This window comes from Crocodylus siamensis, chromosome 10, assembly GCF_052110815.1.
Source record: "Crocodylus siamensis isolate JL-2025a chromosome 10, ASM5211081v1, whole genome shotgun sequence".
In the NCBI taxonomy this organism is placed as follows: Eukaryota; Metazoa; Chordata; order Crocodylia; family Crocodylidae; genus Crocodylus; species Crocodylus siamensis.
In genome coordinates this window covers 44,002,807-44,020,951 of record NC_143404.1, presented here as the reverse complement: position 1 = coordinate 44,020,951, position 18,145 = coordinate 44,002,807, and the positions used below count along the sequence as shown (strand labels likewise).

Genomic DNA, 18,145 nt, shown 5'->3' with positions numbered 1-18,145 from the left:
GCGTGGCTCAGTAAGATGGCTACTGCCCTGGAAGGGTGGAGACCCTGGACCTTTGCTCACAATGGAAACTTCCTCACTGCTGTCCATCCAATTTATCCAGCAGCTATTCAATGGATGGTGCAGTGGCTCAGGTTCAAGGATGGGACACATAATAATGCCTAACCTACAGCCTGGAGGTTAAAAGCACCTTAGTGGAAATTGGAGCTACAGATTCAAAACCTGCTAGGTGAAAGGGTCAAGAACTCAGGTCTCCTACTTCATAGGCAAGTGCCTTAACCAGTAGGCTGTTGTATCTCCTCCAGGTTGTTACCAGGCCACAGTTTTAGGGCTTACACTAAGGTGCAAGAGTATGGAGCTGTGTACCTCCCCAGACAGAGGGCTGCCTACTCAGCAGCTGTATGTATGTGTAAGAACACAGAGTAAGATCAGCTGTGTTTACATACCAAAAATGACAGTTACATAGTTGGGTAAGTGACACCTAAGCATATAAAGTGAAACAGGATTCTGCCCAAGGTATTTAATGAAACCCCATGGAAGTGGGGGGGGGGTGAGAGAGAGAGAGAGAAGGGGCATTAGAAAAAATATTTTAAGTTGGACAAACCTGATTCAGGTCTTGGTCATTTCTCCTTAAATGTTTAGTTCTATTCTTCTCATATACAGCATTGTTTTCCATGCAGTGAAGTGGAATTTGTTGAGAACATATGCACTGGCCTCTACTTCCCAGGCAAGGATCAACTGCAAATCCTTTCTCTATGCTCAAATAACTCTCAGGTACTTTCTGCTTTGCCTGGAAGCAGTTATAAGTGTCACCTGATGTACCAAAATTTTGTTTAGCAGCAGGCTGGCAGGATGGGCAGCAGTAGAGGTGAGGAACAGAATACTTTGGTAGGGTTTGTTTTCCCTCACCATCCTCAGAAGGTGTTGAAGTATGTAAGCCATTTACACAACTTTGCTGCATGGTGGCAGCATCCATATCACTTCTGATATTTTTTTTTTCATCAGTTTCAGTTTGCCTACCTTCGTTTAAGAGCTCTTCTTTCATAGTCTTTGCTAGAACTCCATTCTCAAAGTAAGTCTGCGTATTAGTGAAGTGTTTTCTTGTGTCTTCATGCTTATGTATGTTTTCAAAAGACAAATGAGTTGGGAAAATAGCATGGTGACTACAGTGAGACGTTCTATATGCATCATCTGCTTTTTCACTCTGGCTACTCATTCTTGTTTGTTCAGGTTTACAGGTTCCTCTAATAGTACCAGGACTGCTTTTGACTCTGTTTTTAACTGACTGGGAAATATCTCCATTAGGGAAGAGTCCATCTTGTGGCATATTTCCACATCTACAAGACAAGAGTTTCTTCATGACTGAGTCTCTAGAAGGCATGCGGTTGGCTTCAGAATCCAGATTCTCCAAAGGCATATCAGTATTATTGGCCTCTAATTTAGTTTCTCCACCAGAGGCGAAGAATATTTTTTTGATATTCCTTGTATGAGGCGAGGTCATGATACTCTGTTTATCTTCAGGATGTAATGTTCCAGCCGCAGGACTCCAACTCTCCTTTTCACTCTGGTGAAATGGGGATATTGCACCCCCCCTCTCTGGAAGAGGGGTGGTTGGGCTCCCGCTCTCAAGTAGGAGAGGTGGAGGGAACAAGAGACCCTCCTGTTTTGTGTCTGCATCCTCTGCAGTGGGAGGTGTTTTCACTTTAGATGGCATCTCACATGTTTTCTGACCTCCAGGCCACCCAAAACAAAAGTTCAGAATACTCTGCATCTTCAAATCTCTTTTTATTTTGGTTGAAGAGGTATACTGGGACTTATCACCACTGTATCTATCACTTAGTAAAGAGTGTGCAGAAAATCTGGGTGTTACTGTACTCCCTCTTCTGGATGGTTTTCTATGTAATGCTTAGGGATTTTTCAGTACCAGAATCTCTCCACTTTGAATGCACTATGACATTCAAATCACATAATGGACTGCAATGACATGCAAAAGCCTCTGTTAAGGCTACATACCCTGCTACTGTTTCTTTCTTAGTTTTGTAGTTACAGGGATCTGGCTTTAAAGGATGAACACCGAAAGACCTTTCTTTGGATGTGACTGGCACAACAGAATGTACTATGGGACTGGAAGTCTTTAACTGAGGCTTCTGCTCTTCAGATGAATGAGAAGGGTGAACTGTATTCCGTGTATCCTTAGGGGTCAAAGAAAATTGGTTTGCATGTACAGATTTAACTATGGTAGACACATAATCTATCTGGAGCCTAGGAAACTCAGAATCAGATGATTTTGTCTGTGTTTTCAGGTGTTGCTGGGTTTTAAGAATTGGGACTTGTTGCCATTCTACCTGTGTTAGCTGCTTATGTAACCCCTCAGGTTTTGGCACTATAGAAATATGCAACTTGTTAAAATATTGGTTAAAGTCAGGTTCTTTAAGTTTGAAAGCGAAATGTGAAAGTCCTCTGCCTATCCTAATTTTTGGAGGACAAGTTGTTTCAGCTGCTCCTAATGAAATAGATGGAATTGAATAATCTGTTTCTAATGTTAGAGATATAACAAGTGTTGATGTATCAGTGTGTGAACAAATATGCTCACCTATTTGTGGTCTTTCAGGTTCTGCTTTCAATGGATAATCTAAAAAGATTTCTCAATTGTGAAAACAGCAGGCACCTGTGATGGCTGCTCAATACTGAGTAGCTGTGGGGATGCACTTTGGGAAGATAAATCCGTTCTAGAAAATAAGGCAAACATTGACTAACTTTGGCTGCACAACTTGCAGCCAAATGGTCAACTGTCTGATTTTTATTAAGATAAGATGGAACCTTTTCTTTTTGGCTGCTCCTAGGAGTTTTGTGCTTTTGTTCCTTGTACCAGAAAAAGGTCTTTCCAATTCTTATTTCTATTGGCTGGGCTATTTTCTGGGGCCAATAAAGCATCAGTCAAGTCACTGGCTCCTTTGTTTCTTTCTCTTCCTCCTTGTAGAGACTAGTACTGCTCCTCTATATCAATGTAAAATTGAAGATTGTCTTTACTGTCTTGGTCAGCAAAATCTAGAGCAGAAACATCAAGTTATTTTCAGTTAGAAGTAACTCTTTAGAATACAAAAATGAGAAGGTTTTAATCATAAGGAATCAACTGAAGTTATTTACAATATTTAGAACAGCATACAATGCCATTAATTAAGTACCAGCGACAAATTAATTACAGAGAAATGTATATAATTGTTTAGTCTTCAAAACAAAACACTCTTGAAAGCTTAGAACAGATTTTGGAGCCTGACCTTCCTTTACCTTTGCAGCTACAGTGACTATTTAAAACCCTTGATTCCCAAACACAAACATCGGATTCGCTTTTTATGTCACACCCCGATGAGTTCTCATTGGACATAACACCTGAAAAATAATACAAGAAACTTGGAAAAATGCTTTGGAAAAGATAGATGGCATTGGACAGAAAAAAAATCCAAATTCAGCATTGTTGGAATTTCAAAATGTTTTATTTTTATCCATTTCATTTATAGATTGCTTATATTTTTCTAAGACTGAAAAGAAATAGAAAGATGGACCCACCATAGTACTCCCCTTATGCTTTAGAGAAGTTGGGGCCAATTTTTTGGCAGGCATGCCAAAAGGTAAGTCCTACACATCCACCCCAGGTGACATTCAGATCCCCTTTCCCTGCTTTCTGTCCCCTGCCTTACCTGCCACTGTTCCCTGTTTCTTCCCTGATCTGCCATGTGCCATGCACAGAAGCTATCTGTGCATGTCCTCTGCAAGTTGGCCACCCCTGCTTTACACGTATTTAATGGGCAGTTACTTAGATCACTAGCCTTTTTTCATAGTTTTCAGATTTCTACTGAGGGTGTCTCCTGGAAGCCCTAGTCACTTGACCAGTACCTCACCCTGCTGCACAAACTTAAGTCTCCTCTAAAGAGTAAGTACTTGTCTTTTGCTGGTAAAGAGAACAACTGACATTACCTCAATTGTGTGCTACTGCCATATAAAATGCAGAAATCTTTGAATCACAATAGATGAGATGGAATCAGAAAATAAAAAAGAGCTTCACACAAGGGATTCTAAAAATACAGTGTAACTACAGATTTTCATGGAAATACAAGACCTAAAAGATGTGCTAATTCAGTTCTTATCCTATCACTGTAAGCATCAGTAATTAATATTTCACGACAGTGAAAAAAATAATATTCAGCTAAGATGAATCTAAATCCACACACCACTGTTTAATATTATTGTTGTCAAGTAGATAGCATCCTCCTCAGCACCACAAAGTTTGAAATCCTGGCACTTAAAATCTTAGGTGGCAACACATTTTCTGTAGCTATTGACCATTTCCTCCAAATGGTTTTGTTAATTTTAACAGGTTTTTCTTTGTGGTAACTATGGGATTAAAATTCATTAGCTCTTGAAAATGGAAAAAAAAAATGGTGCTCATTATCTTTTATGAAAAAGAGTTTTACAGAGCTCCAACATGGAAATTTTCCAAAAAATGTGTCCTGGATGTAAGATTTGTTTGCCTTTGCCAGTAGGAGCAACACTGGAAATCCTACTGACAGCATTTTAACATCATTGCACATAATCCTGCTCAGTGCAGATCTAGTTGACAGTGCGTAAAAATGCTAATACCCCATCTATATTTAAGCCCCAAACAGTGTTACCACCAGCAGTAATGTAACTGGGGTGGGGACACAGGGCAAGCATGATACTAGTCCCAAGGATGCCAGCAGGATGCTGTTGTGTTCTGCTACCAGACTTCCACCTCATCCTCATGCTTGGTATCTCCACACTTTCATTGTTCTCTGGCACCTCTGCCCAGGGCACTGAAACTGCTAGTTATGCCTCTACCACTGAGTTAAACTGGTGATGGCAATGGCATAAAAGCAACAGCAAATGGGCGGAGGAGTAAGTGACAAACCACTGCAACCTCTCCAGTCCAACTATAATCAGGAGGCATTTATATACCTGCTTGGGGACTGTTAGGCACTTCCACTGCTCAGAGGAAGTAGTAGCTTGCACTAGTGTCACACAAGGAAGTATAAACAGGCAGGTGACTGCTGGCTCCAGAGGGAGGCTTGTGCCATGACTTTGGACTCCCAATGCATATTAGCCTAATGATTCTAACTGCTACTACAACCCCCACACCCGAGTCAACAGCTCTTGTGGACTGCCATAAGCAGGCATCACCCCCCTTCCATCCCATCCCAAGAATGAGGCTACCCCTATGTACTTGCCTTTCTATTATGTCCTCCTCCACCCGCACCTCTTCTGTGGGAGACAAGACACCAAGCAGGGCCCCCACACCCTGCCAGCCCCACAAAAGCTGTCCTCCGTCCTTCCCCCAGGCAGAGCTAGCCCATGAGGATGCTCTCCCCGCTTACCAGCGGGCTATTCTGCTTGCAGCTACTCCCCATCCCGTGCTCACCTCTTCCGGGACCTTTGAATGGACTCACTTGACGTAAGGCTGCCTCACAATGCCGCGGAGTGACGTCACGCAGCTGCGACAAAACTCCTCCCTGCCAGGAGTCCGCAGGCGCTTCCCCTGGTCCCACCCGTTCCCTCCTGCCCCCACTCCCAGTCAGGCACGCACCGCCCCGTCCCATCGCCGCGAGAGCCGGCTCCTCTGCCTGTCGTCCCCCCCCGCCCCCGCCGGGCTTGGGGCCAGTTACCCACCCCGCAACCTCACTCCTTTCCCTGCAGAGCTGAGTCCGCTCCTAAGCGAGGCCAGTGACATCATGCCGGGGGTGGGGCCAGGGCGTGCTGCGCCTGTCACCAGGCTGAGCTGCGCGCGCGGGGCCCAGCGGAAGCGCGGGAGGCCCTTCCCCCCTGCACTAAGCCCCGGGTCTCGCAGCGCGGCCGAAGCCCGGCAAAGCCGGGAATGTTCGGAGAGCGCGTTACGTCACTCTAGTCTGATAGGCCAGCGCTCCTGCCAGTCAGATGAGAAGGTTGCGCAGTTACACGGTCCCGGGAGCGGATTAGGCTATCTTCTGGTCCAGGCCGGAGGGAAGGGGAGCCTGTCACAGTCCCTAGCAGTCCCCGGCTGGTCCCTGGTAGCGTAGCGACGCCAGGTACTGCCCCGGCGGGCGCATTCAGGTCGGTGGGCTGGGCCGGGCTGGCCCCCGGCCAAGGCGGGTGGCGGGCTTGAAGGGGAAGGCGAGTCCGGGGCCTGGGCTGTCCGGGCTCCGTTCCGGGGGAGGGGGGCTTCCTGCCAGCACAACTAGGGAGCTCGGGCGGATGGGGTGGGTAGCGTACCACGCACTTAGACCCGACCTTGGCTGCAGGCACAGTCGGGCCTTGACACGTGCAAAGAAAGACGGGGGTGCTGGGGAGTCTGTCTGGGCCTCTGTGTCCTGTGCGTCGTGCCTGTCGTGCCCGCCTGCCCTCCCGTCCCCAGATGCTCCAGCTCACACAGGCGAATGGTTGGCTCAGGCTCATTTGCCATTTAACTGCAGAATTCGTGTGTGAGACGCCTTCCAGAGTATCACTGCATAGGCCGGCTGTGCTGCCTGCCACCCTCTCCTGAAGACTGCAGGATTTGGGAATGGATTAGCGGACATGCCCTGGGAGGCCTCCTGCCACTGGGATGTTAATATGACTTGGGGCATCAGTTTAGCAAGCTGTTACCCTGAGCAGCTCTAGCTTTCCTGCACGCATTCAGGCTTCAGAACTGGTTGTCTGGGTGCATGCCAGGAGCTCTCCTTTGCTCTTTTGTTTGCTAGGAACAAGCTGTGCTGACAGCCCAGCAGCTCTTACTAAAGGATTATCTTTACAAACCAGTGGCAACCCAGTACTTTTGTTGTCACCAGCTTGCAGTCAGGTTAGGAACAATGGAGCTGTAATTTAGAAACCCCGTTAACCCTATTCAGGGTTATTACAAACAAGGAAATGATCTGTTGCACAGATCCCAGCATTGTAGGGAAGTAGGGCTGCAAGGGACCATGTGAAGCCATCTAGTCCAGCCCCTGCTCAAAGCAGGATCATCCTTGACTAAACCATCCCAAGTGTCTGTTCAACTTGCTCTTGTGGATTTCCTAGGATGGAGATTCCACACCTTCTCTAGGTAGCCTGTTTCAGTGCTAAAGTTCTTCCTAATTTCCAATCTATGTTTCCTCTACTGCAGTTTGAGGCCATTCCTCCTTGTCCTGTACCCTATAGCCATATAACCTCCCTTCAGGTATTTGTAGACTGTTATTATATCTCCCTACAGTCTTCTCTTTTCCAGCCTAAATAATCCTTGTTCTTTCAGCCTTTCCTAATAAATCATGTTTCCCAGGCCTTTAATCACTTTTGCCACTCTCCACTGGACTTTCTAATCAGTCCACATCTTTTTTTGAAGCTTTGGGCCCAAGATTGGTCACAGTACTCCAAGTGAGGCTTCCCCAGTTTTGAATAGAGCAAAAAAAAAAAATTCTTTTGATTTCAAAGCAGTGTTTTGGTTAATACAACCCAGTATGCTGCTGGCTTTTTTGAAAGGAATTCAGTTGGTTCCTGACCTCTTTACAGAGGCTGTTTTTTTGTTTTTGTTTTTTATAGGAAACGAAAACCTTATTATAGGCAGTCCTTGACTTATAGTGTTTTGAGCTACAACGTTTCACACTTACAACGTTTATAAATTGACACCCTGTTTCAATTTTATGATGTCAGTTTCGACTTTACAATGCTTGATCCGATACGACGCCATGCTAGTGAACAAGTTTGCTGCATTGCCTATCTCCCTGGAGAACATCTGTCCAAACTTCCTTGGACACTTTTTTTTAAAGAAAGCAGACAAGACTCCAGAAAAATCTGCAGCCAAGACTCCTGAGAAGACTCCAGCCAAGAACCCTTCAAAAAGCCAAACCAAGAGCCTTTCAAAAAGTCCAGCGAAGTCCCCTCAAAGAAGTTCTTCTGAATCAATGTGGTTGTTCGAGTACAAAATTCTGGGGTATTTTTAGTGAAAAGAGGGTATTGGGCCTTGGTTCAAGAACCAATCCCTCATTTATAACCTTGTTTCTTATGAGAAAATTGGTTCCAAGTTACAACTTAAGACGTGGTTTTCAGGAACCACTTGCGTTGTAAGTCCAAGGACTGCCTGTATGTGTTTTGCTACTTCCTTATTATCCTCTTTAAAACAAACCCCAAAACTACTCCTCTCCCACAAATACATTTCTCTCTTCATAGATACTACTATTTTTATTTTGATGGGTTATACTGGAGAAATGTAGGTGTAGTTAGGTCTGCATAGTATGGTTACAGTGCTTAATTGGATGCCATTTTTTGGCACTATTGTTACCAGATTTGCCTGTCACTTTGGGGTGTGCTCATTGATTAGAGTTACATTTCTGGGTTCTCTGTAATTCTATCAGTGTGCTGCTTGTGTCACTTATAGCACGCATTCTGTGCTATAGTCACTTGTGTTTCTGTATGGAGCTCTATCTCTCCCTTCTGCAAGTCCCCCACCCCCAGTGCAGCTACCCTGCAGGGCTTAGTTTCGACAGCTGGGGTTCCTCTAGCCACAGAATGAGTTAAACACACACATGCACACACATTTAACAGAGTACATCTGAGCAAGCAGGGTAAATCAGCACTTCCAAACTGATACCCTCCTATGCCACAGAATCAGCACAGGACTCAGTTCAGCAGGGCAACAAAAAATGCAGTCAGACACACACACACAAGTTAACAGAGCATGTCTGAGCAGACAGGGTCAATCAGCACTTCCAAGCTGACACCCTTATAGGTCATGGACTCAACACTCCCTCAATTTCTTGCCACAATTGTCCTGGTAGTAACCCCCTTGATGAGAACACAGGATTTTGGGGCATTACAGGGATCTTTGGCTTAGGTAAGAGGAGCAATGCTGCAGAGCAAAGGGGGAAGTTGAGGAAAAGAGAGAGTAAACGAGGTTCGGAGAGAGAGTATGGCATCCAGCTTGACCATAAAAGTTAGTTTATTGCCAGGTATATGAAACTTTATAATGTTACTAGTAATAATAGCCATATAAGGAGAGGCACACAGATGAAAGTTACAATATTACACGTTTCAGTTGGGTATTTGGGGAAATCTAGCTCACGTTTGGTCAATAAAAGTCAGGTTTAGAAAGCTATGCCTGGAGTCAGACAGAGAGAGAGATTAAAATCAAGTCTGAGGTTTAGAAAGTAAGCTTCAAGGAAGAGAAAGAGAGTTAGGATCTCACCACTCAGTGAAGAGTGAGCTGGTCGAGGTTCCCAGGTGTTTGTTGGAACTCATAGACAGGCTGCTCAGCTTAGGGTCCAGAGTGCTTGAGACTGACAGAGCCCCCAGCACGATCAGTGAAGATATTCCAGGCAGAAAAAGGAGATGGTGAAGTCCCTGTGGAACTAGTGCAGCTTTTGCATCCCAGCACCAGAACAGAAACTTGAGCTTGGGTAGGGTTTTTTTTAGGGAAACAACAATGGTTCAAGGGAAAACGCTGGATTTGTTTATGGGTAAATGATGGCTCAAGGGAATATACCAGAGTTGTTTTGTGTATGCTGGACAAGAGGAACTGATCATTCCTGGCTATGGGAGGTGTTACTCCAAGGGAGCTCACAATGCAATCTGGCAGATTCAGTATTTTGGGTACCAGTAAAGGATTCATCACTAGAATTGGTCTGATAAATGCTGGGCTGGGTGTGTGCAGGAGTGGGCTGATTAACATCTCAAGCAGAGATCCTCCAACATGCAGTGCTCCCCTGCTTCTCTGGTCCCAGAGTTCAGTGTGGTCCTTTCCTTGGTATCTGTTTTCTGCTCTGAATGCTAATGGAGGTGCCTCCCTGTCCCATCTTTGATGCAGATGAGACTAGTGGAGTTGCCTTAATCCTGTCACCCTTGTCCAAAGGGTTTAGGTGTGTCTCTCACTGCATCTTCATTGCTTTTTGTAAATCCTTCTTCTGATCAGTTCTGGTTTAGGCAGAGGTGGTCCTTCGTAAGTCAGACAGGCTGGGTACTGTGCCAGGGTTCCCCAGGAACACAGAGCTAACGGGTAACACTGTCTTACTTGTGTAGGCCTCCTACTGAAGATTAATGTCAATTTCGTTTGAGTGAGGAGTGTTGAATAAGGCCATGGTTATGGCATTGTTCAGATTCTCCTCTTCTTAAGGAGCCCTGAGGTGTTCAGGCCAGAATTAAGTACAGAAGGGGGCTTGCCAAAGTTAAAAGAAACCAACAGTTTCATTTGGTTTAATTTAAAATAAAACCCCTTTGTCATTTCACCATCATCTAGCCCAGAAAGATTAGGCTCTACAAAGGTTGAAAAAACTAGAGCAAGGTCTTTTTTATGCTACTTTTCTGCCTTCTAGCATTTGTGATGGCTGCCTTGTGGAAGGACATCTTACATAATGAGCAGCTTATTCAGGATGTAGCAGCAATTGCTGTGGATGCAGCACTTCTTGAAGGAGTTCTGATGAGGACCAAAGAGGATTCCAATGTGTCTGATGTAAGCATAGAACTTCTGTGGCTAGATGACTTGACACTTTTACATTGAAATATTTTCATCCTTTAAAAAAGATCAAAGATCTCAACAAAATTTCCACTCGAAAAGATAAGAGCTTGGGAAGGAAATGAGTGCAGCTGCCTTGGCTTGTTTGTGAAGACCTTGTGAAATATATAATAGCTGCATAAATTCCCAGGCTTTTGTGAGGACAAAGGAAAAAAATGTTGTCCCATATACAACTGTATTTACTGGATTCTGAGGTGAGGTTTTTTCCCACGTTTTACATGGTGGGGGGGAAGCCCTTCATCTTAGAATTAAGCATGAAGATGAAGGGGTGGGGGGGCATGCAGCACAGCTGCTGTGGCTCAAGCTCTACCTGAGGTTGGGGCCACGACTGCAACCAGTGCATCCCCTCCCCTCTCCCTTGTTACCACCTCTGCATCCTGCCATCTCCCTCCCACAACTTCTCCCCCCCCCCCCAACTATTTCCCTTCCCACCCTACAAGCAGTCTCTGTTCCCTGCCTGCCCCTCTCCAACTTTACTTTTATTTTTGCTCTGCACTGGCAGGTTTCACCCACATGCAGACTGGGACACTGAGCACAGCCCCAGCTGATGCTGTAGCAGCCTGAATAGCTGGTACGGAGATAGGCTTGAGGTGTGTTCAGTGCCCCATGCTCAAACGGGGGTGGAGCCTGCCACCATGGAGCAAGAGTAATTGGGGAGATAGGGAAGGGAAGACCTGAGGTTGCAGGGAGTGGGGGCAGAGGTGGCAAGAGGGGCAAACTGCTTGACCTCCTTTGCAAAAGTGGGGGGATGAATTAATGATTACCCTCCAATAACTGGATTCAGTGCATGGAAAATTGTAACAAATTTATATATTACCCATGTATAGAGCTTAATTATTGGAGGCCTGTCTTAAATTCAGGATAATCTTAGAATTGAGTAAAGATGGTATTTGTTTTTGAGGTGGCCTCAATTCTAATTGTGGTAGTTCAGAGGCATGTGAACTCTGGACTCAAGAATGACTGACAGTGTTTAAAAGAAAAAAAAGTTGTATTAAGAGAGGCAGTGAGTGCTAATTTTAGAACTGAACGCCTGGAACTGCTCCACTGTTCAAGTAGAAACTGGGATTTTTCTCCTTCTAAATGAGAAATTCAGTGCAGCCGTAACTATGGAATTGCTATTCCAAACTTTATGTGCTTATGGAGATATCAGAGTCAAGCACTCAATTCATAAAATTTCATTACATTCATTAAATTTCATTAAATTCATTAAATTTCACGATCAGACCATAGAATTTTAGGCCCAGAGGTATGCAGAGTGAAATCTGCAGGAAGGTTTTTATTCTTAGACTGCATAGATTTAAGGATCTCATCTAGAGCAAGGGTTGTCAACCAGGGCCTACCTGTGGGGGTACTTGGGAAGGCCCTAAGGGGTATGCGCGGGTGGGGGCAGAGTGCCCCCACCCACCACCCCGCACCATCACCTCCCAGGAGCGGGGTGTGCAGTGGCGAGCTCAGCAGCTCCGCTCTGCAGGCTGCACAGCCACCACTGCCACCCACCACCCCATGCTGGCGCCACTCCACATCCAGCCATGTGCCACCCCCTTCCCCCTGCTTTGTGTCTGGCCATGCGCACCCCCCTCCCCCGCAGCCAGCGGGGTACATTTATTAAAAAAGGTTGAAAACCCCTGATCTAGAGCATACCAGTTTTAAATTGGAACCAAATCAGGCATCAACCCTGCTGCTTTGGAGAGAGGAATATGAAGGTGATTTGTCCATTTTATTTTTATCCCAGGTGGTGAACTATGCTCCCTTCACATTGCTCCCATCTGCAGTACCAAGCGCTCTCTTTGAGCAAGCCTATGCTGTTCAACAAGATTTTAATCTGCTTGTGGATGCTATTAGCCAGAATGCAGAATTCCTGGAACACACTCTTGCTAGGTATTTATTGCATGGCGTATTTTAAATAAACACTTAATATGTAAGGCTTAGCTCACTTAGCACATATTTTTCAAATTGTTGCCACCTGTCTTTTCTTTACCCCGAACCATATATGTTCCTCCAGCCCTGCACGTTCTGAACAGACAATGTTAATACCTTACTTCCTACACTGCTGATTCTGGATATGTCTGTTCATGTAGGACAGCCTTGTGCAAAGGTAGCTGAACCAGGTGTATCTGCATCAGTTTCAGATTTGGAAGCAGTGTAGTTAAAAGAGTTTTGACAGAGGGCTTCATTAATTAGGTAGGCTGAGAAGTAGGTCTTAATTGGTCTGATTGCAGTAGCATGCTAATATTGTCATACCACTTCTAATTCCAGAGCTGGCTTATATTTCTCTGCGTGGTACTGCTTTGCTCCAGGTAGACTCAGTAGGTAAGCTAGCATGTTCACAGAGGAGGCCCCTGGCCCTAGACATGACCTAAAACTGCACCCTGTCAGGGTAGGGAGGCCTGGTAGAACTGCCAGTGGTGCAGTAGCCCCAGGAAATGCCAGGACTGCAGTCCTACCTTGTGAAAGGCAAGTAGGGGGTGCCTGATAACCTCCAACCCCTGCGCAATCCTGGCTGAGGAAAGCCCAGGCCTGGGAGATCTGTGAGAGGCTTGAAGCTCACTTGATCCAGTGGAGTTGTGAGGGAGAGAAAGCAAGCAGCTCACACCTGACTGGTTGGACCCTTGAACTGATCTATGCTGGGGCCAGAACCCAAGGCAAGTCAAAAGGGCCAGGAGCCCACCATGAGGGATGCTGGGAGCTAGAGGCTTGGGATTCTGACTGGCCCAAGGGTGAGGCCAGGGCCTAAGGGGGAGCCAAAGGTCCCAGAGAGGGGACCACAGCTAGAGAGGGAGAAGGGTTACAGGTGAGCTTAGCTGCCTGGGATGGCATTTGTGAGACATGGGCCACGGTGTAGGCAAGGTACATAGCCATAGGTAGTGCCCCCCTGGCACTGGAGTAGTGAATGGGCAGCCTCCTGCTTAATACATCAGGATAACTCTCAAGTCGTGGCAGGAGAGTCAGGGCAGCCTGCCCGAGGCAGGTGGGCAGGCTGACTTAAGATCTAGCCCTGAGAAGGCCCCCCCTGTTACAGCTGCTAATAAGGTTTCAGGTTTTTGTGCAAGGCCCTGTCTATGAGGATCGTGACACCAGTAAACCTATTGATGTGCCAGTTTGGTAACTTGAGTTTGGTCATGGCTTCCATGATTTGCTATGTGAATTATACTAGGCTCCATTAGGGGTAGGAAGATTGGTCTTTCCCTCTGTATTTTTCATTTTCTTTCTCTCCACCCCCCCCCCAACCTCCCCTTTCCCCAGTTAAGGCTCAGGTGCAGATATAAGCAGAAAGTGCCTCAGAGCTTTTGTGCACAGAAGCATTTTCCTATGTCTGTGCTTCTGAGTGATTTAGATAAGGGTTTGATCATTTGAAACTCTTGCCAAGTACACAGGGATGTTGCAGGGTTGTTGCTTGTAGCAGTGTTGGTCTAAGAACATACACAAGCAAGGTTGTTTGGGTAGATATCTTTTATTACACCAACTAAATGGCTGGGGAAAAGTTTTCAGGCACAAGCTTTCAGGCGCAAACACCTGTACACCTTGGACATAAGACTCCGCATTTAGGGCTTTTACCAGTGCTTGAGAGCTCAATCTGGCCAAAGCTCCATATATTGGGCTGGTGAATAAACACATCTTGGTGCTTACATCACACAACAGATTTTTTGGATAATGATTTAATTTTGTTGCTCCTTTGTGACAAAGTAAAGTTACCAGTATAATCTTTTCTTTTCTCTTTAGCACCATCCAAGTAGATGCCTTCACATCTCAACTTTTTAAAATCCACAAGCAAGTTTTGAAAGAAGGATTACCTCAGGTAACTTGAAGGAAAACCACAGCCTCTCCTCACCCCCAACCACCACTCCTTCTTTCTCTTTTTTTAAATCTGTCTAGACTGTATTAGTTCTGACTGCTGGGTAAATGTATATGGTTTGTCTTTAGATTATGTTGTGTTAGCCAGATACACCTTAAACAGTAATTTGTCCCTGTGACACGGGGCCATCACGAGGCCCATACCAATGTTGGCCCACCCACCTGTCTAGGGCAGTCTGCCCTGTCTCACCTGCCGTTTCCTGATGCCTAGGGCCATATACACAGCTCCAACCTTCCCTGTACTGTGTCCCATGCCTCACAGATAGCATCCAGATTATTATCCCTATCCCAGCCCCTAAGTTCAGCTGCACTCATTGGGCCCTGTGTTCCTCACTCAGACTGGGACACCTTGCCCTTCATGCACACTCGACTCCTTGCTTCTCACTAGGTTCTGTGCCCCTCATTAGGCTCCATTTCCTTTCCACAAACTCTGGGCTCCTTGCCCCTCACTTCCTCTGGGCTCTTTGCCCCACTCTGGACCCTTTTGGTCCTGCCTGTTTCCTTTTTTGTTTACCCACCAGGTTGTGGGGGCTGAAGCCAAAAGGTGCCCCATACTCGCCTTTTACTTGGGAGGCAACTGATGTACCATTTCCTGGGGACCACCCTGCCACAGGCAGCCGCACCACACCATCCATCCCTAGCAGGGTGTAGTTTTAGGTCTTGCCCCAGGACCAGGAACCTCCTGCCATCCCCAGAGTTCCTGCCTTGTACCTCCCAAGATATTATGTGAGCGGCAGCTCCATCCAGGCAATGTTCTCCCTCCAGCTGTTTGCAGCAAATTGCTGGCTGTCCTGCTCAGACGTGCTTTTACTGCCAGCAGCTGAGGCTTCTTCTATGATCAGGTGGCCTCCTGATGGCCATGTGACCCCTGACTGGGAGTGCAACTACCTGCAGGGTGCTCTGCCACAGTCCTATTGAGCAATCAGGCATATAAGTATATAGGGTGTTTTTAATGGAAACAGTTTACCCATGTATGGCAGAGTATGGTAATGATGGCACACCCTGAGAGTCTCAAAAAAACCCAGAAATGGCTTCTAGTGTAGTGCCACTTTGTCAGCTGTAGCCCTTTGTGGCTTTCCCATGCAGAAGTTAATTTTATGCCATAGCAACATCAGTATTCTCTTGTCATGAGATGCTTATGAAAAAGGGACATGAATGCTACAGCCCTAACTTGCAGTGTTCACGTGGACAGAACCCAATTTGATCTCAGTTGGCATTTTACCTCAGTAAATTGCCTGACCTGTCTCTGACCTGTAGTTATTGGTTTAAAAAAAAAAAAAGGCTTCCTGTGCTGGTCAGGAGTGTGGGAGAATGTCAGTCTGCTGTATTTTGCATTTCATTTTTCTTCTCATGCAGTCATTGATTTTAGGAATAAATCGTTCAGATTATATGTTTGACCATGGTGAAGAAGGCTCTCCAGCACTGAAGCAAGTTGAAATAAATACCATCGCTGCCAGCTTTGCAGGCCTTGCCTCAAGAACTACTGCAGTGCATCGGTAAGGGCAACTTTGTAACATGCTACATGGAACACTTCAGCAAAGTGGCTCTTTATTTAGCCAAAAACGAGGTCTCAGTGGTGCATCTGCTCCATACAGACAACCTATTGCATTTCCTCAGTCTCCACTGACTCTCAGAATTAATGCCTTACAAATCTGGGGTCAACAAAGTACACTGGGTTTTCCAATTTATTATTTCTCTCTTCTGCCATAGGCATGTGTTGAATATTTTGGGAAAATCAAAGGAAGCTTCAAAATTAATGTATAACAATCCATCCAAAGGACTTGCAATGGGCATTGCCAAAGCTTGGGAGCTCTATGGCTCAGACAGGTAAGAGAGGGAGGACCCTGCAAGAAGCTATGTGGTTGTGAATCCCTGAGCTGTATAGAGCACAAGTCCTTTATTTCTTTTGTCTCTTAAAACAGGGATGTCAGACTCATCTCTTTAGAAGCTAAACCTGGATTGCAGAGCTCCTTGGGAGCTGGATCCAGACCTACCTCTGGTGGTGGGGTCAGTGGTATGAGGGAACAGCCGGGGTTAATGCAGCCATTGCATCCCCACAACCCCTCACTGGCAACCCGCTTCCTCGGTTGGGCTCCATACTCCAGGGTTCAGCAGCAGGCCCTGCCCCTTGAATTCCCAGCCCCTATAGGAACGGCACAGGCCAGATAACATGGCTCCATGTGCCAGATTTGGCCAGCAGACCCTATGTTTGACATCTTGTCTTAAAAGAGGTCTGGTTGATGCACTCAACACACTTTAAATGCTGTATTTCTATCAATCTGCTACTGTCCTAGAAGGAGAAACTCCCATTTTTCAGAACATGGGGCCAATAGCTTGGATGTTATACATTGCTTTATGTAAAGTGATATTCAGATGCCTACAAGCACAAGAAAGGAGTATGGTGTAGAATGGCTTCTGGAACACTCGGGGTGCTATAAAACTTCTAAAAGTTGTCCTCTTTTCTTATTATCTGTGCCATTCGTGTTGGGGAAAAGTACTGTTCTAGTAGGAACATGGCAGCTGGCACAGTCCTTCCATCACACTTTTTTTTCCTTAGAAACAGCTAAAAAAATGGCAGAGAACATCTGCTCACAGGGCTTGCAAGCAGCATAACCCAGCAAGGTGAATTTACATAAAAATATAGAGAGAGGTTTGAAGTATGGAGCATAGGTTGAGTCTCGTAGGTTCTAATGAAGTTCTTGGGTGTTTGTTTCAGGGCTGTGGTGATGTTCCTGGTTGAAGATATCCAAAGGAATATTTTTGATCAACGCTGTGTAGAGAATGAGCTGTGGAACAGGTAACTGTTTAACTTCACAGGATGATATTCTTTCAGATTTTTTTCAGTTAAAACTTTTGTTTCATCTCCCATTAATAAGATCGATATTGCATTATTTGTCATTCATTGTCTGTCTGTATATAACCTAGAAGTCTTTGGCCATGCTCACTGAGTGTTCCGAGCCCTTATGTCATGTGCATATTTCTCCTATTCTCTCTGTCTTCTACTTGGTTAACCACAGGGTTCAACCTTACAAGATAAACTTATAATAGATATGTGGCTGTGGTTCCATTCTTGTAGCTATGTGAAGTAGTTGATATTTCACTATGTTTGCTGTACTTGGTTTTTCATGGACTTCCTGAAGGTTCTTACAAAAAATTCTCAACTTGTTATTCACCCTTGCTGCCTCAGTATCTTTGTTTTCAAAAATATTTAGCTGTATTTTCAGTGGTATAAGCTGTCATCATCATGCCTGGTTTTGTCATTCTTAGAAAACAATAAGCCTTGTAAAGGTCTAGGGCATCTGCAGCAGTTTTTTCTCAGTATTTTTTTTTTGAGCTTAGAACTGGCTGTAGAGAGTAAAGTTACAGGCAGGACCCGCTCTGTACTCATGCCTGCTCTTCCTTCCTCATCAAGTTATCATGGGTTAATTTAAAATTCTGACTATTCTTTTGAGTTCCTCAAAGTTTGGTGGTTCTGCTAATGGCTCAAGCTGCCTATAGAATGCACATTGGTTCACTTCTGTCAGTTCCCTTCATTGCTTTGTAGTTACGTTTTGATGAGAGGTTTCCGTTTTAGTCCTTTATTGGTGTTTGCTTAATATCCTTTTGTCTATCCATAAATACCCTTTTTAGAATGCTGTTACATTTTTAATAGATTTGAACACATCAGATAGATAAAAGGAAAGGTTGGGACAGTATTTTTCTCCTTGATATAAAGGCTCCCACTGAAGAAGCAGCAAATGATATGCAAGATAAAATCACACGTTTATGAAATGTAATGCCCCAGTTGTC

General features: G+C 45.2%; 2 protein-coding genes across 8 annotated transcripts in view; one reads left to right on the top strand and one right to left on the bottom strand.

Moving 5' to 3' along the window:
• Positions 1-5,809, bottom strand: part of LOC149856527 (uncharacterized) — a 35,744-nt gene extending 29,935 nt beyond the window's left edge. Inside the window, exons 1-2 of one of the 5 annotated variants that reach the window (XM_090064247.1) lie at positions 5,680-5,809; positions 602-3,045 (exon numbers count right to left, since the gene is read on the bottom strand). In XM_090064247.1, coding sequence (XP_089920373.1) covers positions 602-1,768 — 1,167 coding nt within the window. In that variant the 5' untranslated portion in view covers positions 1,769-3,045; positions 5,680-5,809. Of the gene's footprint in view, positions 1-601; positions 3,046-3,285; positions 5,352-5,387; positions 5,649-5,679 lie in introns of those variants that run through there. The other 4 variants (XM_090064246.1, XM_090064245.1, XM_090064250.1 and 1 more) reach the window with 4 other exon arrangements.
• A 116-nt stretch (positions 5,810-5,925) lies between these two features.
• On the top strand, positions 5,926-17,173 carry LOC149856526 (glutathione synthetase-like). 3 transcript variants are annotated; one of them, XM_090064252.1, is made up of 7 exons: positions 5,926-6,074; positions 10,305-10,441; positions 12,237-12,382; positions 14,225-14,300; positions 15,713-15,852; positions 16,067-16,183; positions 17,073-17,173. In XM_090064252.1, exons 2-7 carry the CDS (start codon positions 10,313-10,315, stop codon positions 17,155-17,157), a joined length of 693 nt encoding a protein of 230 aa, XP_089920378.1. In that variant the 5' UTR covers positions 5,926-6,074; positions 10,305-10,312; the 3' UTR covers positions 17,158-17,173. The 3 variants fall into 3 exon arrangements, with proteins under 3 accessions (XP_089920378.1, XP_089920379.1, XP_089920377.1); XM_090064251.1 differs by having other exon boundaries at positions 5,952-6,099; XM_090064253.1 differs by lacking the exon at positions 16,067-16,183 and having other exon boundaries at positions 5,949-6,099; positions 17,073-17,172.
• Positions 17,174-18,145: the final 972 nt, after the last annotated feature.